The following is a 22,853-nucleotide window of genomic DNA, read 5'->3' on the forward strand; positions in this document are numbered from 1 at the left end:
CGTGGATCTAGAACGGAGTGCTTGAAAACCTGTGCATGAGACTGGGAAGGTTTAATTGTAACTGGGCCTCATTCCCCAAATGGCATATATAGGATGGTATTTTATTTGTTCTTTACTTTAATGAGGAATCAAGCATGTATTCTGTGAAAATTCAGCATTTCCTTGCTCTCTTGTTGTATTACACAAGGTACAGTGGATTTATTTTATTTTATTTATTTATTTGATATTGAGAATTGAAGCCAGGGGCACTTTACCACCTCCCCAGCCCTTTTTATTTATTTTGAGACAAGGTCTTACTGAGTTGGTTAAGGGCCTCACTAAGTTGCTAAGGCTAGTCTTGAACTTGGGATCCTCCTGCCTCAGCCTCCTGAGTCACTGGGATTCCAGGTGTGTACCATTGCACCTGGCAGTGCGATCCCGTCACCCAGTTAGCTGGCACCATCTTCTTGATTGGCGCTTTAGTTCTCTAGGCTTATGTTCTAATATGGAAAATGTCAATTTAAAGTGCAGATTAGTTCTGAGTTTGTTGAATATTTTACAGTACAGCTGCTGTGCCTGAATTATAATCCTTTATATTATAAGGTCTAGTCTAGTTTTATTAGCCCACCCTCACCTGCTTAGTACTCAAAGCACTGAATTCAGTACCACACTTTGAAAAGAATTGGATGTCCTAAAGCATTGGTTACATAATTGTGGATAGGCTTTCACCCATCCAGCCTTACTTCCTCCTGTGATAGTGAAATACAGGATGGCAACAGTAATTTGATCTCAGAAAAGCTCACAAAGCACCGCACACTGGAGAAACTTGCAGCCTCCCTGTACTGGCTGAAATTTCAAAGTACCACTTCCTTGCGTCTTTGGAGTATAGTAACCTGAGACAGGTAGTGCTTTTCTTTCTGTGCATTAATTAAGCAAAGACACCTGCTTTCTCTTCAGCTTTGAAATCTACATGTAGTTAAACTGATCACTGGAGGTTTTTTTTCCTAACCTGGGTCATTGGAATTGTTCGGAATAAAAGTGTTGCAAGCAGAACAACAGGCAGAAAATTTGTCATTTCACAAGCTACTAAGAAATCCAATAATTACTAGATTTTGTGAAATAAATGAGTGACATAAAAGAAGTTAGAAAGATCAGGAAGATTTCCTAGAATATGATTGGGCCAAACCTTGCAGGTGTGATTCTGAAAGTACATGTAATTCAAGACTCAGCACCTCTGATACAATAGGTGTATTGCACTTCACAGTCCACAAAGGATTTTCTTTCAGAACAGTCCCACCAAGACAGGTAGTGAGAGGTTTGACACTTTGCATAGTATCATTTGTTCTGTCAGATAGCCATAAAGTAGTGAGAATATGAATTGTTGTTTTGTTTCTGTATCACTTCTGATTCCATCTTAAAGAAGAGCCTAGCAAAGCCCAGGAGAATAGTCAGTAAATCAGCAGATGTCACCTCAAGGTATTTATGATTACTCCAGGATGTCTGCAGTTGGCATTAGAGTCTAAAATTAGGGCTTGCTACAGTTAACTATATTCAGTAATCACTTTGGAAAGAAAGAAATTAGTGGGAAAAATTTTATTATAACTTCATGAGATATCAGAAAGGAGAAGAAAAAAGGAATGAAGGAATCATAGCAGAACTAAAACAGAGACATATAATGTCAGGTAACAATGTAATTATTATATATTGCTTGTTAATACATAATAGTTATCACTTTCAGAAGGGAGTATATGTAAAGAGGTAACAAAAGTGGTAGAGTGCTTGCCTAGCAAGGGTGAGGCACTGGGTTCAATTCTCAGCACCACATAATGAAGGTCCACTGACAACTAAAAATATATATTTTTTTAAAAAAAGAATTTTATACAAAGTATTTTATGAGGTATTATAAGAATAATTATGGCAAATCTAAAAGAAAAAGAAACACAAGATTAGCGGTGAGCTACAATAGTGCCCAACATTTTGTACATATTTTGAACCTTTATTCCTCTTTTTAGGTTTCTGACCACAGGTTTATAATATTCTTTTTTCTCAAACTGGAATTACAAAGATTGATAGAGGAGGCCTGTTAAATCCATTGTGAAGTGTGACTATTAAATGTATCTAGTCCCAAACCAAGTCAATACTTTAATAAGTTATCAGCCACAAAGGTGGCACAAAAGAAGTAGCCCATTATTACAGGGATTTCAAACCAGGCTTCATATTCTCTCACCATTATATTTATTTATTGGCAAATTATAACCTTATTAGAGTTGAGCTATTGTTTACAAAAGGTTCATTACTTATATGAGTTCTGTCATTTCCAAGTTCATGTTGCCCATTAGAAAATGGGACACCTGATCAAACTCCTCTGGAGACGGAATTGAAAGTTGGTCATAAAGTTGAGTTGTGTTGATCTAACAGAGAATTGTACAAAGTAATCTATTGCATTTGACTCTTCAGTATCAGGTCTGTAAAGGCCATTAGTTGAACATTGCCAGACATTGTTCTTGATGTAAGAATGGAATGGTTAAGAAGACAAAAGAGGTTGCTGCCCTCCTCAACCTTACACTGTAATAACCGAGACAGACAATAAACAAGCCAAAATAAACAAAGAAGGCAATTGCCTATACCAGGGGGTCTTGAAGGACTAATTCTTCCACCTGCTTTATACAAAGTGAATTTTTATACTTTAATAAATGCATAAAAAGGACTGAACTGTTGAAATCCACTGTGCTTATTTACTAATAAATTTTGAAACCAGCAAATCTCTTAGAACTTATAAATAAAAATTTCTCTTTTAGGTTGCAGAGAACACATCTTAGAAGATACAAAACCAGAATCTATAAGTGACACTACTGACTTGGCCCTACCACCTGAAATGCCAATTTTGATTGATTTCCATGCTCTGAAAGACATCCTTGGGCCCCCGATGTATGAAATGGAGGTGATCATTTTCATTTCTTAGTTGGTACTCACCAATTTACTGTGGTTGTTGTTAATAGGTCAAGGAGAAAATAAATTGGGTGTTTCCAGAGGCAGGGTTTTGTTTTAGAATCATAACATGTTTTCTGTTTGGTATCAGGTTTCAGTACTTAATGTGAATATGTGACGCTAGCCAGATTTTAGAAACCCACCCTCATATTTCTGTTAACCAGCTCCATTATATGAATAGTGTCCTAAATTTCTTTGACTTTCCTCCCTACAAGAATTATATTCCCAGTGTATGCACTCTACATAAGGATTTCTTGTGCTATGAAGGGATTGGGAGAGGAGATAGGAAATCAATCTCATGCAAAATATCTGAAAACATAAGTACAGCTTTAGCTTCAAGCTGCTGCCTGTGCAAACCAGATGGAACCAATTGTTTCATTGTTAATAATCTCTTAGGTTAGGCTCACCTGCAGTCCCAGCAACTCAGGAGACTGTGGAAGGAAGATCATAAGTTTGAGGCCATCCTTAGGTTAAACCTGAGCACAGGTGTGACACTATTTCCATCTTTCTCCCCTAACTTTACCTGTTGGAAGAAGGCCTGATCTTCAGAACTTAATTGAAGCAGTTGATAAAAAGAAGTTTTAGAAAATGACCATTGATAAGTTTGATCATGGAATATTTTTGGAAAACAAGTTGAATAGTACTGCCATCGGGCTCAGAAGATTGTTGGAATGTTTTTGTTGCAATTGTTCATTCTCTCATTTATCAAAAAGGACACAGTAACAGATTTATTTTATTGTTTGTTAACACTTTTTATTTTGCAAATAAAAATTCTGTCATCAGTAAAAAATAAAGTATACATTTTTTAAAAAGAGAGAAAATGACCATTGAGGGCATTATTAAGTACTTTATAGGGCACTTAGATGAGCTTTTGTAAGTCAATAACTAGAAAAAGTTTGTATTGTACTATTGAATTCAGCTTTATTATTCCTTCTTTTGTCAGTTTAAGGGGAAGATTTATGGAAAATGAATCTTATATATGCATAAGAAAAATCTCTTTATCTAATGTTTGAAATCATTCCAGTGGCTCTAGTTTTCCCTAAGTTCTTAAAACTAAGGAGAGGAGAAATTGTCTCAAACCCATCTTGTTTAGCTATTTAAACACTGAACTTGTCATTAGAGCTAATGAGCCTTTCTACAAAACTTTGTTACAAAAATGAAGTTGTTTACTCTTGACAGTAAATCCAGACTTGAACTATAGAATCAGAGGAATTATTTGGGTGTTTTGAATCCTTAAGATGTCATGGATTTGAATTTTGAAAGAAAAAAAACCTTCCTTCTTGTCCTGAGAGAATCAGTGATTTTGAATGATGACCAAATGGGTTCTGATTCCTACAGGTCTGGTTGACTTTTTTCCTCTAGGCTTTCCAGAAAAAAGTATATCCCAGCAGTTCTTTAAGAATTTAGAGCTATAAATAAAAACAAAAAAAATTGATACATGTTTTTGTTACATAAACCCTTTTCTCCCAATCATTTCTGCTGATGTTAGTTTTGGAAGCATTGCTGACATTCCCAGAGTTTTGGCAAAGAAAGAGCCAAGAGAACAGAAATGAGATATTTTATAAATATTGCTTAGTAACTCTCTTTGATGTCATTGGAAAAAACGATTTTATTTTCCTTGTAGCATCTGAGCTATTACACATGAATTCTTCTAACCAATGTGAATCAAAAGGAAGACTCTTAATAGTCATTTTGCCTTTTATAAATGGAATTTTAGAATCAAACATCTGGTGATTGAGAGTTTGGAACATTTTGTTCATTTTTTTTCGCCCTGTAATCTGGGGTTTCTGTCTCTACCTACAGTTATCTGATGACAATTAGCCCCAAGTTATTTAACCATACTCTGCCTCAGCTTTTGTTTGTTTGCACTACTGGGAATTGAACCCAGGGCCTTGTGCATGCCAGGCAAGCACTCTACCACTGAGCTATACCCCCAGGCCCTGCTTCAGTTTTTAAATCTGTAAAATTAAGATTTATGGAACATTTCTTTATTATTCATGAGGGCCACCACTAAGACTAGAAATCTTCCCTTTTATACACAGAAAAATAATCTCAAAGACATTAAGTGAATTACGTAAGTTTACAGAAGGCATGATCAGTAGAATCAGCATTCAAAATCAGATGTGGTGACTCCAAGTTCAATATTTTTCCTACTCTTCTTTGATACCCTGTCAGACAAAGGTAACTCCTGCCCTTGCCTGCTAAAAGACAGTGGCAATGATGTATGGCAGTTTGAAAAAAAAAAAAAAAGGCATCTGCTCTACATCAGTTTTTTATTTGCAGTATATTCGTAGCACACAGTTTTGGAAGGGGAGAGGCTGGGCTCCACCTCTTGGCCATTCCTATTGGTGTATCTGTTGTGTATCAGGCCTGGTGAAAGGTCCTCTACAAAGGATCTTCATTTATGGTGTCTTTCCAATAATAAATAAAGCAACAAGGCTTAGAGCATTTAAATAACTCGCCAGAAAACACAATTTATACCAGAATTGAGAGGCTTCCAGGCCTGCCTAGCTCCAAAATTTGGCTGTTGGTTATATTAAAGAAACAGCACAGACACACAGAACAGGTCCTCTGCTCTTTGCAAAGAATTCCCAATGGCCAGGCTTGTCTCTCTTCTTCGTGCTTTTCTAGATAAAAAATCTGAAGAGAGAGATTATACTGGAATACTGGAATACATGTTAAAATATTTCTAAGATATTGTAAGGTATCTTTCTAGTTTGAATGCCTGTGTTCTCCATGAAAGGCAAAAGTTTAAGGTCTGTTGTTTCTTCTAGAAAGAGTTTCATTCATTCTTTAAATACATATTAAGAACCTAATTTATACGGTGGTGAATAGGCAGGATATGTTCTCTACCTTTCTATAAGTTTAGGAGGAAAATAAATAAATAAATACAAATTGAGCTTGATGCTATAAAGAAAACAAACAGGGTATACTGAGATATGGAGTAACTGCACTGGACATCTCCAAGATGCATCGTTAGAGGTAGACTTGACAATGGTAAAGGTACACTTGCTGAAGGAATATATGAGGAATGAAGGAAAATTTTCAAAATGAACTTACATGGGTCTGGCTAGAAGGATGGGGTATTTGTGATAGTCCCATTTTCCTGGATGGGGAAAATGGGGGCAAGTGGTGTGTGTTGCAAAGCAAACAGCTCTGTTGAACATGTTAAATCTGAAATATCTATGAAGTATCTGTGGGCATTTAAACATGCAAATCTACTATTTGGAGGAAGATATAAATTATAGAGTTGTCCAAAAAATTGAGGATATTTAAAGCCCCAGAAATATTGAGATTACCTAAGGAAAAAGTGTACATAGAATAGAGCAGGTAGCCTAGGAACATGCCCTGCTGAACATCATTATTTAGGAATTATTTAGAAGAGCCATCACAAAAGACATAAAAAGAGAGGACAGAACATGCAATCACAAAAGAGGACAATAGGATGTTGTGCTGCCATGAAAACAAAAGAGAATATTTCAAGAAGGGAAGTCAAGTGATGTTTACTTGTTTTTTGAGAGATAAAAGAAGCCGGATGGTGCATGCCTGTAATCCCAGCAGCTCTGGAAGCTGAGGCAGGAGGATTGCAAGTTCAAAGCCAGCCTCAGCAACTTAGTGAGGCCCCAAGCAACTCAGTGAGACTCTGTTTCTAAAATATAAAAAAGGGCTGGGGATGTTGCTCAGTGGTTAAGCACCCTGGGTTCAATCCCTGGTTCCAAAACAAACCCAGAAAAGGTGATCAGAAAAATGTATGTTGAAGTTGACAGTATTGAGGTTGGAGGTTTTTTGAAAGAGTGATTTCACAATGAATGTTGGGGTTGATTGATTTTTAGAGTGTGCTGTAGAAAGAATAGGAGAGAAGGAAATAGAATTAGTACATAGGCAGATTTTGAGAAATTCAGCTGTGAATGATTACAGTGAAATTAGGTGGCTAAAAGGGAATTGGGAGCTCAAAGGGGGGACGTTTAGCATATTTGCTGATAAGAATAATCCAACAGACAGACAGGACTGATGCTTTGATGATATGAGATGATGGGACCCAAAGCACAAGTGGAAGATGTGACTTGCCATAGGAGAAGGGATACCCTTTGCAGGGTATTATAAAGAAAGCGGCAAGTTGTATACAAGGAAAAGACTGTAGTGATAGAGGGGAAAAGTCTGCTGGCTGCACAAGGACAGCAGTGAAGCTTGGAGAGCTGGTGTGCAGGCAGAAAGTGGCCGAGGCCAGCCAGAAGGATGAGAGTGTGATGGGCAGGCAGGAGGGGGACTTAAAATGCAGGTTCAGAGGTAGTATGTTTTCTGTTAGTGACAAGGACCTAGAAAAGAACTGATGGGTTTAGGTGTTGTTAAAAAAGAACTGAGAAGGGCTGGGGATGTGGCTCAAGCGGTAGCGCGCTCGCCTGGCATGCGTCCGGCCCAGGTTCGATCCTCAGCACCACACACAAACAAAGATGTTGTGTCCGCCGAAAACTAAAAAATATTTAAAAAAAAAAAAAACTGAGAAGCCAGATATTGTGTGTGTACCAAAATACCAGGATGACAGCAGGAGTTAGGATGGTAAGGAGAGGAAGAGTGTCTTTGAGTGTAGAAGGTAGTGGGGAGAGAATGAAGAGGGAAAGCCAGCTGATGTAAACAGGTTTTAATAGGAAGGAGGAAGAATATGGTCTGAAAGAGGTAAGAGGGCTGCTTACTTAATGATAAACCCAGCCTCCTTAAATCTGATGTCTCTGATTCGTGGGGTCATTATACATGTATTATTAGAGAGCTAGTAGGATTTGGTGAGTTAAGGGCTATAAAACACCCACTATAGTACCAAGTAAAAAAAATGAACCAACTAGTTCCTACAACTATCATGCTCCCTAAAAAAATAAATAAATAAAATATAAAACAACTTTTTATACTCCTAATTTTGTGTCCACATTTAATAACCTTTAATAATCCATTATTGTTTTTACTTTCATTGAAGATGTGACTATAAAAATATATTAGTACCAAAAATGTTACTGACCTAGCAAATTGGCAGTGAAGAAAGGTGAGAAGGCACACTTTATTAATGAGTTATATCCCTTTAGAATTCTCTAAATGAGTTGAAAAATAGGTTCTAGGAACTTAGTCTAGATTTCAAATTTAGGAACTGTATCATAGGTCACCTTTTCAAATACCATAACATTTACTATAGAAAGAAGATCAGTTAAACCCACTTTTAAAAATAACCATAAAGTAAAAGTCTCCCTGTGCTGCAGCAGAAAGAACAGGGAAGAGAAGGCATGAGCACAAGTGTCCTGAAGCAGCCTAGACTAGGTCCACGCCACCCCAGCTCTCCCAGTGCAGGCCTAGCTCAAAGCACACCCCAGATCCTAGGAGGGGCCTTCTGGTTTCGGGCCATGTGCCTGTTCCCTCACTGTGCCCTTGTACTTTCTCAAGTGGGAGGGAGACAAGAGCCTGTGTTTCTGCCTCATGGAGATTACATGAAAAGAGTAGATCACCAAAGAAAATCAGGCTGCTTTTAGGAGGGGGCACCCCCAAAGTGATGAAGGACCGTGAGTACAACTGGTTAGGGACAGGATTCATGTCATTTGATTGTCCCTGTCTCCTTTTATGTTTTTAGATAGTCCCCCCACCTTGCATGAAACTTCATACAAGGTGGTGTATGAAGTATCTGCTGCTGACCATAGTGTATGAAAACCCTTATCTAAAGGTTATTACCCTTAACAGGCAATAAAAGGAAGAGGATAGACATGCAGATTTTAAAACCATCCTGAATAGGGCGAATCCAAAGGTGAGTTCCAGGAATTCCATCATCATGCTCATCTTTTAAGCAAACAAAATCAGCTGCTAGAAATGGTCAAAGAAATAAATGGGCACTAACTAAATGCCCCCAAAGAATCATGAGAGTAAATGACTTCTCCATCCTACTCCAGCTAAACATGCTGCAGTTGCCTTGTTAAAGACTGCACTGTGGGGCTGGGGTTGGGGCTCAGTGGTAGAGCCCCTGCCTCGCACATGTGAGGCACTAGGTTCGATCCTCAGTACCACATAAAAATAAAAAAAATAAAAAGACTGCACTAATGCTACAGACCCAGTCTGGCCCAGCACCCCATAAAGCAGCAGCTGTGCCAAGAAAAGGCCCTAAAGTATATTTTGGGGGGATAGGGTTCTAGGGACTGAACCCAGGTGTAATCTACACTGAGGTACATCCTCAGCCCCTTTTATTTATTTATTTATTTTTATTTTGAGATGGGGTCTTGCTAAGTCTTCCATGCTGGCTTTGTATTTGCAGTCCTCCTGACCCAGCCTCCCAAGATTACAGGCACGTGCAACTGGACTAGTGAAAGGATCTTAAAGCAGCTGTTAGCAATGTTAAGGGTCAGGGCAGACCGGGGCTATACAATTCAGCTTTAAGAAATGACTGTGGCAGGGCTAGGGTGTAGCTCAGTGGTAGAGTGCTTGCCTAGCATACATGAGACCCTGGGTTCAGTTCCTTGCACTGGAAAAATAAAATAAAATCCTTAATGCTACGAAAACAAATCCACAACTAGAAAAATCAATATTCATAAATCCAAGGCTTGTGGTCTCAATACGAAGACTCCAAAAAGATTATCAGGTAGGTAGCTACTATTGCTACAGCCCTGGAAGGTACATAAAAAAATGTTGTTTCAATCAAATATCACTATTTTTAGCCAATCAAAAGGAAAGGGAAGTATAAAATTGATACACAAATTCTCCTTAAACACTGATGTCATACTAAGAATGCAACCTTATAAGACCCATCCTATTATTAATTAGGTTTTCTTTAAATATTTTAAATGCCTCCCTGGTCTTCATATTTACTTATTGCTAGTAGTGGTAGAATATTGAGAAACAGAAATACTGAGATACTAAGGTTCCATGGTTTCTACGGAAAAAGCATCCTAAACTTCAAGCCCCAGTCTGTCTTGGTTAATATAACTGATGACTCCACAAACCAATAATGGGAATATAAGCTGATAGGAAAGGACTGGTACATGAACACTGTTTTATAATGACTGTGTTGAGCCCCCTTGTAGGGAATGCTAGAGAGCACAACTCGTTTCCTGTAGAGGGGTAAAATGGCCTGCACTCACAAGAATATGTGTCTGTATGCCATCATTTCTGAGGGAGAAACATGTGGAACCTGGCACTGGTTTCATTGTGAGAGCACCTGCCCTCAAAAATATGACTTCAAGTCTAAGAATTAAATGTTCTTTCCTCTTTAAGTAACTCCTGTTGGCCTTGATCAGAGTTTCCAGGTTTGGTAGAACCCGTTGATATTAAGTTCCACAGATTTGTCATTAGTCTCCTCTATCAGAACACTCACTACCAAGTCACAATAGTGATAGTGAGCCTGCATGCTTTTGGTTTAGCCATAGGCACTTATCTACACCACCCTCTTCCAGTTAAAAGCCTCTAAATCACTTCTGCCCAAAGAAACCAAGACACTCCAGCAGATGATGAGTGCGGGAAAACGGCCTTGGTTTCTTTCTTTTTTTTTTTTTTTCAAGCTTAAAACTACTTTTTTGGGGGGAGGGGGTGCCAGTGTTATAAAATGTAGCTTTTAATAAAAACCTTGACCCAAATGCCATTAACTTCAGAAAAAATTTGGTGGAGAGAAGAAAGTTATTTCATTAAGGAAAAATAACCATTATCTTTTTTCCTAATCTTCAACACACACAATTTAAACATATACAGTTGCTTTAACACTCTACACAATTCCTATGTACTGGAGCAATAACAAGATCTAAATACAATTATAGTCTTAAACACTGGGTCAAGGCTTTACATAAAAATACCATCCTACTCCGCCCCCCACCCCGCTTGGTTTCTTGAATCAACATTATGATCAAGGAGAATCACACCACTGCTTCTTCGGGGATCCTTTCAGTATTGTTTGACAAATAAGTTGAGGATTCAGCTCTAAGAAAATGATTTTTCTTGTTCATCAAATGACTTTTTGTGATATATTAAACATGATTTAGTATATTGAGAATTTTTCTTTAGGACTGTTTAACCCCACCCTAGAAAGGAGCCAAATTAGATGTCATTCAGGTGTAGAAAATTTATTTTATATTAAGGGGGATAAAAAAAAACAACTTAGTGACCACTTTAAATAGTACTGATTTTTTGCATAAAAAATCAGTTACACATGCCTTTTCTGTCTCCTCTCTCCTCTCCACCCCCCCCACATAAATCTAGAACATTGCAAGTGCCGAAGTCAGAGGGAACTGAGATCTGTAGTCTAGCACCAGTTCAGCTGATGCTCTAACCTATCCTGTGAAGTTAATGCAAATTAATTTTTTTTAAAACCAGGAACTGAACCCAGGGAGTGCCTACCCACTGAGCCACATCCCCAGTCCTTCACCCTTTTTGTTTTTAAATTTTGAAACAGGTTCTTGATCAGAATCTCAGGCTAGCCTTGAACTTGAATTCTCTGCCTCAGCCTCCCAGCCACTGAGATTATAGGCATACACCACTGTACCCAGCTAGAGTAAACTTTAAAAAGAAGACTTTCACTGTCCAAGCCCATTGGAAAAGGAATAAGCAGCAGCAATCCATCCTTCTAACTAGAAACCCACACTACAGACATTACTGTTCCTTGGTGAGAAAGTTACTTGTCAGTAGAAAAATCTCCTATTGAATAGTGCTTGGTGGACTTACTGTGCTCGATTCCTCTCCCATGAATTACTTCCATAGGATAAGAAATTCACAGGTTCAAGAGATACAGTATAAGTTAATATTGCTGTCTTTTAGCTGTTGCTTTGTGTTTCCTTAACTTCAGTGTGTTAACCTATATAGCCTGTCACGTGGGTGAGCAGCACGTTCATTTAAAATGGCAGCCAGGCAGCACAGTGAACTCCAGTCAGTAAGAACGAACTCAAGATATCACTAATGGGTATTTTACAGTATCTCTGCAGCAATAAGAGAGAAAGTAAAGGTAAGTGTTAGAGAAATAAAATGTAGGGGTAATATAGACCTTCACATTTGACCCCTGTAGCAAATACTTCCTAAGTATGTGTTAATAAGAGGGTTTCTATTTCCTCAGATTCATCATTACCTACAGTGAAGTTGGGTTCTGGAGTGAGTGTGTGTGTGTGTAGCCTAATAAAGAAACTTCAATAGAGAAGACTGCTGGGCTTCTTGAAAATTAGAATACATATAACTAGATCTGATTCTTAAAAAGCAAAGTTATTCACACATATTTTAAGGTCAAATTACTTCTGATAAATGCCAAAGAGGAAGTTTAGGTATTTCTTCTGGCAGAAAGCCAGAAAGTAAGTGGTAAGTATGACTCAGAATCATGCTGGGTAATAAGTATATTGAGATATATAACTTAAGTCTTCTATGGTAAAAGCAGACCCCTGCAGGATAGCATGATTTTGTTAGTCTGAAAATAACTTGGCACTTCTTGGCGTAACTGATTGTTTTCTTCTTTCTTTCAAGGTATCTGAGCGTTTGAATCAACCAGGAGTGGCAATAGGTTTGGCTTGGACTCCCTTAGGTGGGAAAATCATGTTTGTGGAGGCAAGTCGAATGGATGGTGAAGGTCAGTTAACACTGACTGGCCAACTAGGGGATGTCATGAAGGAGTCTGCCCATCTTGCTATTAGCTGGCTCCGCAGCAATGCAAAGAAATACCATCTGACTAATGGTACGTGGCTTGCAATACTTGGGGTACAGCTGTGAAGGAAGAACCACCTTCAAATCATGATCCAGGAGGCATCTCACAATTCTATGACAAAGATTAAGATGAGCTTTAAATTATCACTTCCACGGTTCAGTGAAGTACAGAACTATGTTTTTGAACCCCATAGGGATCCTAGTACCTATTTTTAGGACTGAACTAGAAACTAGTTCAAAAGGTCTGTTTTATTTTGCTTTGTTTTGAATCTTACTTAGAATAGAATAAATCTATTCTTCCAGACCTTCACTCTAATTGTACTATTCATTAATATTTTGAAGGATTCATTTACCCAAAACATTCATTTTTGTCTGATTTTCTTTTTTAGGAGAAAAAGAAAACAGGTTCAATGTTTCTACATTAAAATCGTTTTTTCCTTTTTAAAGCTTTTGGAAGTTTTGATCTTCTTGACAACACAGACATCCATCTGCACTTCCCAGCTGGAGCTGTCACAAAAGATGGACCATCTGCTGGTGTTACCATAGTAACCTGTCTCGCCTCACTTTTTAGTGGGCGGTTGGTACGTTCAGATGTAGCCATGACTGGAGAAATTACACTAAGAGGTCTTGTTCTTCCAGTAAGTATGGAAAAACTACTTATATGGCTTGAAATTCATTTAAAATTTAAATTAGTGGTTTGTCTTCTTTTTGTAAACACTTTGGTTTAAGCATACATTAAATTTTTATACCTATAATTAATCATTTTAAACTTTTGATTAAGAAAACCTTATAATTTTCCTCATGTTCTCCCATCTAAAAGACTTGTTAAATGTGGTCATCAGAAATATCACCAGTTCACATGAAAATTTTCTTAGTTAACTGTTGTTAAATCTGTTGTGCATGTATGATATAGAATAGTTGTTTTTAAGCTTTAAACCCGGTTCTTACCTTTTGAAGTTCCTTTAAGATTGCCCATCCACTTATAGAAATCTTAGATTTAGTTGATAGAATTAAAGAAAAACAACTACTATAAAATTGAAACTGACTTAAGAATTAACCATATCTAATTGTCAAATTTTGAAAAAGTTCTATACTTGTTGGGTCTTGGAACTTCCATCCCTATTTTAAACTACTTTTAAAACACTAGTAAAATGCATAGAATTTGAGGAAGTATTTAGGGTTTTAAGTGATTAGTTATCACTATCAGTCTATAACAAACTTTTGGCAGGTTCATAGCAAATTGAGAAGAGAAAGAAATGTTCTTTACTCTGAGAAAACTCCTTCTTTTATGAAGTAATGGTGAAAATAGATCATAGAATTGCCAGGTGTGTTGGTGCCTGCCTGTAATCCCAGTAATTATGGAAGCTGAGACAGAAGGGCTGCAAGTTCAAGGCCAGCCATGGCAATTTAGAAGGCCCAAAGCAACTTACCCATACCCTGTCTCAAAATAAAAAGTACTGAGGATGTAGCTCAGTGGTAGAGGGCCTCTGGATTCATTCCCCAACAACAAAACAACCAATTAGAAATGCTCTCTGTTGCTCAATATTTAAAAGTTCAATTAAGTAATATTCTAAACTGTTATGATGGTGTATTTGTATATTTATATTCAATTAAAAAGAATCATTCATCTCTTTTCTTTTCCTTAACCAAGAACTATTATAGTTCATACTATAAAGTGGTAGTTCTTATTAGCTGAGCTACTAAAGGAAATGAGACTCTTACTTTGGTCTCCTGGTCCATGATGGTAGACTACTAAGCAAGGAATAAAGGAGAATAAATTATAATACTCAAAAACTAGTGGTGTGATAAACTGACAATACACGAAACTTCTGGGGAGATAGATGTGTCCTGGCTTATGAATCAGAATTGGAAGTAGAGACACCTCCCAGCAGAAATCCAGATAAAGCCTCATTCAGAGCCAAAAGATGCAGATCAAGAGAACAAGAAAGTCACTGAAATCTCTATAGAACAAATAGGCCTCCTACATGGATGGTTCCCTCCCCTCAAGAGCAAATAACAATGCATGTATGTAAAGGCTTCCCCATGTCTAGCTGAGGAGCCACAGCTTTGAGTAAGCCTTCAGTTTTAATCTGTTACAAAGAGACATAAGGAAAGCAGTGACATTTAAAAGACCTGCTAAGGCTGAAGAAAACAATTTAAGAACAGAAGACAAAGCTGTCAGATTTAAAAGTCCAGACTTTTTCTGGCTGAAGAACTACTCTGGAAAAAAATTAGACTGGGCATGGTGGCATACACCTGTAATCCTAGCTACTCAGGTGGCTGAGGTAGGAGGATCTCAAGTTCCAGGTCAGCCTGGACAATTTATTGAAACCCCGTCTCAAAATACAAAAAAAGAGCTGGGGATGTAGCTCAGTGTCCCTACACTTAATCCCCAGTCTCCTCCTGAACCCCCTCCCCACCCCACCCACACACACAAAGTGAAAATTATAAAAACAATCTGACAGATCCAGCATCTAATAGAAATATTATGGCAAAGAGGAAAGTGGAGTTAAACAAATTGTCAAAGAAAAAATGGAACATTCCCCCAATTGAAGGTATCTTCAGATTGAAGGACCTGTACCAACCAGGAAGATGTCATCCTCTTGGCTTTGCAGATACACTAAGGATAAAGGTGTCATAAGTGACAGTGGATGTGTAGTACCTTTAAAACTGAGTGAAAATTATTTTAAATTTAGTCTTGTGTCCATGGCCTTACTATGAAGTATGAAAGCAAAATAGACTTTTTCCTTTGTGCAAATGGAATCTGTTTATCTTACATACTTTTTGAAGAAGGTACTTTAGAGTGTACTTCTGGTGGCATGAAAGAAACTTCAGAGGACGGCAGTAGGGTAGAATCATGAGGGGAAGGTGACAGTGGTGCAGGAAGGCCTGATAGAGCAGATGGCTGGAGAGCTCCCAGTTCAGTCTCTAGGGATTACCTGTTGTAGGGGGTGTGACCGAGAGCTCTGTTATCTTTTGCTGTATAATACATCACCCCCAAACAACATTTTTTATTCTAAAATTCCCATGGCTCAGGAATTCAGGAGAGGCTTGGTCACTTTTTTCTGGCTCAAGGTCTCTCATCTTACCGTCAATAAGGCTGGATCTGTTTCTAAGGTAGCTCATGCACATGTCTAGCAAATTAGGTCTGGTGTTGGCAGAAGACCCCAGATCCCCACCTTACAGGCTTTTCTATAAGCTGTGTGGGTGACCTCAAACATGGTGACTTGCTGCCTAGCTCTGGGGGATGTGATCAGAGATCTATCCAAGTAGAAGTGCATTTTTTTTTAAATGACTTAACCTTGAAAGTTATATAGCATCACTCCCACCACACTCTATTCTTGTAAAGGAGTCATAAAACCTGGCCTACATTCAAAAGGAGGGGAATTAAGACTCCATCTTTTGTGAAGGGACCATTGATTGTGGATCTATTTTAAAACTGCCTAAATAGCTTAGAGGTATATTTTCTTCATGTAGTGTGACACAGAGGTCCTGGTTTACTAAGCTCTGTAGCAACATTTCTAAATTATTTTTCCTCCTTTGGCAATCACATCTTTTTTTTTTTTTTTTTTTTTTTGGTGGTGCTGAGGATTGAACCCAGGGACTTGTGCATTCGAGGCAAGCACTCTACCAACTGAGTTATATCCCCAGCCCCTTAATTTCACTTTTAACATAAAGATATGAAAATTATACATATTAATGGGATACCACATAATGTTTGACATGTTACATTGTGTGATATTTAAATCAAGTTAAGTATTATTTATGTCTTCAAACACTTATCCATTTACTAAGAACAGTATTTATGGTCAAAATAATGCTAAATATAGTTTTTGAGAATAAACCTGAAGATTGGTGTTATTACAAAATGGAGTATGTTAACCTTGGCCATAAAAAAGGAATTGTTGATAAATGAGGTACCCACCCACCCCTATCAAAAATTTAGATTTTCTCTCATTTAAAACAATTCAATGTAATGGTAACAGAAAGAAAAAGGTCACTTTTTTAAAACCTTCTTAATGGCTTCCTAGCTCATTCTATTAAAATGGAAGATGGTTCAGATGTCTTAATTATACTCAGTGAAAGAAGGTTGGATCAGTTCCTTTCACAGCTTGAGGGTGATCACAAACCTTAAAAAGTGTTTTCTCTCCTTACAGGTGGGTGGAATTAAAGACAAAGTTCTGGCAGCACACAGAGCAGGATTAAAGCAAATCATTATTCCTCAGAGGAATGAGAAGGACCTTGAAGAAATCCCAAGCAATGTACGACAGGACTTAAGTTTTGTCACAGCAAGCTGCCTGGATGAAGTTCTTAATGCAGCTTTTGATGGTGGCTTTACTGTCAAGACCAGACCTGGTCTTGTAAATAGCAAGTTATAGGCCCAAAACTTAACTTGTTAGAATTTAATGTTTGAAGTACTGAAAGAGACTGACAAGTTCGATTTTATTCACATCAGTAAGAGTAATCACAAGAGTAATGAACCTCATTCAACTAGCGGCTAATGTTTATTATGAAAACATGATCTGTTAATAAACTGATAAAAGTAAAATCCTTGTCTTCAGTGGAATCCCTAGTCCTCAGTGTAGTCCACAGAACCCCAGCATCTGTATTACTTGAGAACTTGTTAGAAATAAAAATTGTCAGAGCCAGTTCAGACCTGACTCAAACTCTGGGGACATGGGGCCCTCCAGGTAATTCTGACAGTCAACTTCAGGAACCATTGGTGTAAACCATTACCTCAGCAGACTCACCTGTAGGCTTTATTGGATCCTGGAACCAATCACTTAGAAGGGGAACTTGCAAAGATGAAAAATATAGCCAACTACTATTTGTCCTTGTGGAAAACAAACATCCTGGCCCTGGGTGCCTATAGTCTCAGGAAAGTTCAGTCCTCAGAGGGAGGCACAGCTGTCCCTCTTGAGGAATAGTTTTTCAGAATAAAGGCTTCAAATTCTGTCTTCTGCAATTCACTTCTGTTAGTTTGCTTGTGCCAATTCCAAAGTCTGTCTACTTCCCATCCCTATCTTCTGTGTTCAGTCCAAGGTAGTGGGTAACTATGAAGGCAGGCTCTAGCTGTGTAAACTTTTTTTGTTATCTTCCTTTTCAATCTGTGAAATGTAAGTAGTGGTACCTACACTACACTATTACTGTGAAGATTAAATGTAAAATAACATTAAGCAATTTTAACTATTATTCCAACCAGTATTGGACTTAAGAATCAAAATATTATATTACAAGAGAGCTGGGAGCAGTGGTGCATGCCTGTAATCCCAGTGGCTCAGAAAGCCAGCCTGAGCAACTTGGCAAGAACCTGTCTCAAAATAAAATGTAAAAAGGGCTGAGGATACGGCTTAGTGGTTAAGCTGCCCTGGGTTCAATCCCTACTACAAAATTATATATATATATGAACTTCTGGATCAGAATGAGGTCTGAAAGTTTCCCAATACTTAGTTAAGGCCTGCTATGACACATTGGGAAACAAAGATCATCAGGATATTCAAAAACACTTCATTGACTGTCTTATCAACTACTGTAATTTTATTTCTATGCAGTCCTCTCTCACAGGGGGATAAAAGAAACATGCCAGGACTGTTAATTTGCCTTCAGCAACCAGAGGGAGCTAATCCACACCCAAATTTCTCTGCCTCACTCCACCCAGGATGGAGTTTTACAACATGTAGTAAAACTCAGGTTCTCTGTATTCTTCCTTAGTCTTGAATATGCAGTTTGAACTTGTGTACAACATTCTGACTCCTCTGTGCCCTCTTTAAACATGTCTTCCCTTCCTCTGTGCCCTCTTTAAACATGTCTTCCCTTTTGAAAAAAGTCTCTGACAAAATCGACAGTCTTCCCCTTGTGAGACTTTTCTCTAGCAATGTTGGTTAGTTGGGAAGAAGGCAATGTTATGTTTGAAATTTGAGTTATTGTTTCTTTGCCTCTTTAATTGGGCAAAATATAAAGTTTGCCATTTCTAAATGTCTAAATATACAATTCAGGCACATCAATGACATTCACAGTGTAACGGCTGTCCACACTATTTTTTTTTTTTAATCACAAACTGTACCCATGGAAAACCCTGCTATGCACTTCTTTTCAGGTGTCTACCCAAAGTGGAATTGCTGGCTCCTATGTGCTGTGACCTGAATGTCCCCCAAAACTTTTGGTCACGATACTATTAATAAGAGGCATAAACCCATATGCCTTGGTTAAATACAACTTAACCAAGTACTGGTGATTGATGACATCACAGGGGCTGTCTCATGAACGGAGTTAGAATTTAAAAGAGGCTCAAGGGAACCAGCTAGACTCTCTTTGCCCTTCGGTTCCTTCCCCCATGTGCAGAAGCAGCAACAAGACTCCCTCTCGGCAGCAGAGACCAGGCCCTCAGACACCGATCCTATTGGAGCCTTAATCTTGGCCTTGCCCAGTCCCCAGAACTAAGAGAAATAAATTTGTCTTTTATAAATAACCTAGTCTTCAGTATTTTATTACAGCACCACAAACAAAACATATAATCTGAACTTTTTAACCAAATTTCTTTTCCATCTTGGCTGCTCCATTTGACATGCCCACCAGCAATGCACATAAGTTCCAGTTTTTCTACATCGTTGCCAACACTTTGATAATAGCCTTCCTAATGAGTGTGACAATAGTATTTTGATTCAAATTTCCCTAACAACTTGAAGCTGAGTGTCTTTTTCTAGCACTTATTTAGAAGACACTCAGAGCTTACTAGTTGTTACTCTTAAGACCTCCTTGTATCACAATAACCTAGACTTTATATTGAAAATATTAACCTTGGGATCTATGTATTTAACCACAGTACTCCAGATGTTTTTTAATGCATAGGCTTTTAAAATTCTTAAGGTATTAAAACTAAATAAGGTTTAAGGCCTTGGTTATCAATTTTATATTTCTAATAGAAGTGTATAAGTTTTTACTACCCATTTTTTGGTCCCTGTTTAAACCTTACCATGAATAACCATGCATCAGAGGCTGAGATTCTTAAGCACTTGATTACCTGTAAATTCAGTGAAAAAGACTGCATATTTATCATCTGGAAAATATGTGACCATAGGTAAGATTCCATGATTGTGAATATTAAACACCTGAAATTTTAAATGAGTAGTGGGCATACAGTGTTATGTTCTAGAACATGTAACGATTCCCTTTTCTTCTGATAGCAATCAAGACTTGCATTCTGGGATGGGGGTGTAGCTCAATGGTAGAGGCACATGCTTATTAAGCATTTGAGAGGCCCTGGATTCACCCCCAACACAAAAATAAAATTTAAAAATTGTATTCTGGCCATACCACAGATTCTCTTCAGAAACAAAGGAGTTTTGTTTCCAGTAACACCTCTAATTGATAGGTTTTGGTTGCTTCAGGTAAGAGGATTTTGATTCCCCTCTGGATACAGTCATTAGTAGTGGTATCTACCACAAGCTTCCAGGACTAGGTAACACATGCCCCTACCCAAGTCACCCTGTCAGGTAATCAACTTGCCCAGTTAAAAGGACTTATTACTTTCCTTTATTACTGAAATGAGGTAAACCTTAATATTAAGAGTCTTTGATATTAAGTCACAAAAGTTAATTTTCTCAATTTCCTTCTAAAACCCAAAATTTAAGTGGGATTATTAGATGTAAACATCATGTAGTCTTGTTTTGCTTTAATGAAAAAAACATGTTCAAGCTCACATTACTTTGGCCAAAATGAAAAGCTGTATTTGAGCCTTGCCCTGTGAAAACTTTAGTATTAAAGAAAAAAAAAGAAATCAGACTACAGTCACCAATTTGATTCATGATCCAATATTAACACACTCATTATTTTGTTTTGTTTTACTAACATGTAGTGAATCCTACACAAAGAATATATCCTTTATTTTTAAAAAAGCACCAAAACAGGAAGGAAATATTGGAAATATCTGAATAAATAAACAACAGGCAATTGACTGGTCATTGAGGTTTTAAAACAGTTGTATCAAAGTAATTTTAATTCTAAGAAAAGCTTTATTCGCAATAAAAATTCACTTATTTGAAACATACTATAGTCTGTACTTAACGAACTAAAGAATAGTTATTCAATCTATTTAGCATTACTAAAAAATGTTAAATAAATTCAAATCTAATATTATCAGCACATTTCCAGGGAAATGAAAATATTTAGGCTAAATTCTAGTCTTTACATAATAGTGCAAGCCTGTCAAAACGTGACTTTACAAAATCCAGCATTCTTTCATACCACTGTTTACATTAATTTCTACAAATTTGTTAATGCATTTCAGAATTTAGAAAGGCCTCAGAACATTACAACTAAAATGTAAAGAAATTGCTTAAATCTGTATAAAGATAGGGAAAATGTGTAGCTAAGCAAGACACTGGGCTACGGAGCCAGGCCTAATGATAAGCCCCACCTCATTCACTTACACCAGTAGATATCATTAGATCATTTTACGGAAGAACCTGACAGAGATTAAATAAAAGTCAGTTTAGGCAGAAAGTTTAGAGCCCAATAATGTATGCCACCAGATTTTACTAGGTGCTTGGTAAGTATCAAACAATTTAGTCTGGATAATGCCATACTTAGATAATGTGAAATTCTCTTGGTAAATGATCTATTTTACAGTAAATCACCAGGTAATCCTTGGTACTCTGAACCTCCACAATGTTCAATCTGTAACACTGTCTACCTTCCTTGTATAACCCATAGAGATAACCACAGTACCAGGTGGTTATTCATACCTTCTACTCATTGCATTATATTCTGATCTTAACTTTTGTCAGCAGTCACAGACTGACCCCAGGTACAGTGTAGTTTCATTCAGTTTTTATAATTTGGATTACTTACCAATTCTTCCACTCAGAAATCTGAATGAAATAATTCTATCATTGTAGAGATTCCTGGATATAAAAAGAGCTCTTGTGTGGAGGGGACACATACTACTATTTGAGAGCTAAGCAATCTATAGCCACTTATGAAAATTTAGTTTGCAGAAATGTGGGTGTTAAAAAAAAAACATAAGTAATACATAATAAAAATCAAAGCAAAGGAAAAAAAGGCTTTCCAATGATCACTAACACACTAAACCGGTCCATGTCTATCCAATAGGACAATTTCTAGTTGAAAAATATAGATCAGGCTAGGGATTGTAGCTCAGTGGTACAGCACTTACCTACCCTGGGTTTGATCCCCAAAATCATGAGGAAAAAAAAAAGTATATAAAAGCAAAATAATAGAATATTACCTACATCTACCCCATAAAATGTGAAAGACGACACCCAAAGGAGGGGTAGGGAAATTAATAGAAACCATTCATTATTATAATAATTCATGAACAAGAGCTAGACCTAATAAACCAAATTTTCAAATAGACCAAAGCAATGTGGCTTTAGAGCTCATCACTGCAGACCAAAGTAGAATGATGACTGAAACATAAAATATAAAAAATGTCAGCTTTACTAGCTAGTTGTCAAACATACACAAAATTTACCTAAATTTACTTGAATTAGTAAAAACTGAGGGCTTCTTATTTTTTAATACTAGGAATTGAACCCATGAGTGCCTAAACACTGAACCCCATCCCCAGTCCTCCTCTTATTTTATACTTTGAGACAGAGTTTTGCCAAGTACTGCAATCCTTCTGCCTCAGTCTCCTGAGTCACTGGGATTACAGGCCTGCACCACCACACCAGGCAAAACCTGAGGTTTTAATGAAACAATGATTATAAAGTACCAAGAGTTTTTTTAAAAAATAATAATCCCAGCAACAATATGTACAAAGCATTGATCGGGTAACTTTACTGTGTCTTATTTAACCCTGTGAGGTAGCTACTAGGATGTAACCCCTTTTTAGACATTAGGAAACTAGGGCCCAAGGTCATACAGCTATAAGTGGAGCAGAGCCAAGATACTTAACCAGCAGAGCTATGAAATACCAAAAACTAATTTTTGTTTTTAAGGCGACAAAAGTGATCAGCTAAAAATTTTAGTCAATCTTTCTCCTGAATTCTGTGGATTTCCTTGTGGAAAATCAAAATGGGAAGGGGGGGGGGGAATGAGGGGAGCCAGGGGCAGTCCAGAGGCCACATGCCTGGCTCCTGCTGCACTTAGAATAAAACTCTGCCACACTACAGAGTGACAGCACAGTATTTTCTGCTGTATAATTAAAGCACAAAATGGAACAGGAAAATGACTCTGGACTTCACCACACTTACAGCTGAAGCAGACACATTAAGATTTTTTTAATTTGC

General features: G+C 37.5%; 1 protein-coding gene across 1 annotated transcript in view; it reads left to right on the forward strand.

Moving 5' to 3' along the window:
- The window catches only part of Lonp2 (lon peptidase 2, peroxisomal), a 103,809-nt gene extending 86,560 nt beyond the window's left edge, over positions 1–17,249 (forward strand). The window contains exons 12-15 of the mRNA XM_005318152.5: positions 2,778–2,920; positions 12,424–12,631; positions 13,048–13,238; positions 16,758–17,249. Of these exons, the coding sequence (XP_005318209.1) occupies positions 2,778–2,920; positions 12,424–12,631; positions 13,048–13,238; positions 16,758–16,979 (764 nt within the window). The 3' untranslated portion in view covers positions 16,980–17,249. The remainder of the gene's footprint in view (positions 1–2,777; positions 2,921–12,423; positions 12,632–13,047; positions 13,239–16,757) is intronic.
- The last annotated feature ends 5,604 nt before the right edge of the window (positions 17,250–22,853 follow it).

The sequence above is a fragment of the Ictidomys tridecemlineatus genome, chromosome 15 (assembly GCF_052094955.1).
Source record: "Ictidomys tridecemlineatus isolate mIctTri1 chromosome 15, mIctTri1.hap1, whole genome shotgun sequence".
Lineage (NCBI taxonomy): Eukaryota > Metazoa > Chordata > Mammalia > Rodentia > Sciuridae > Ictidomys > Ictidomys tridecemlineatus.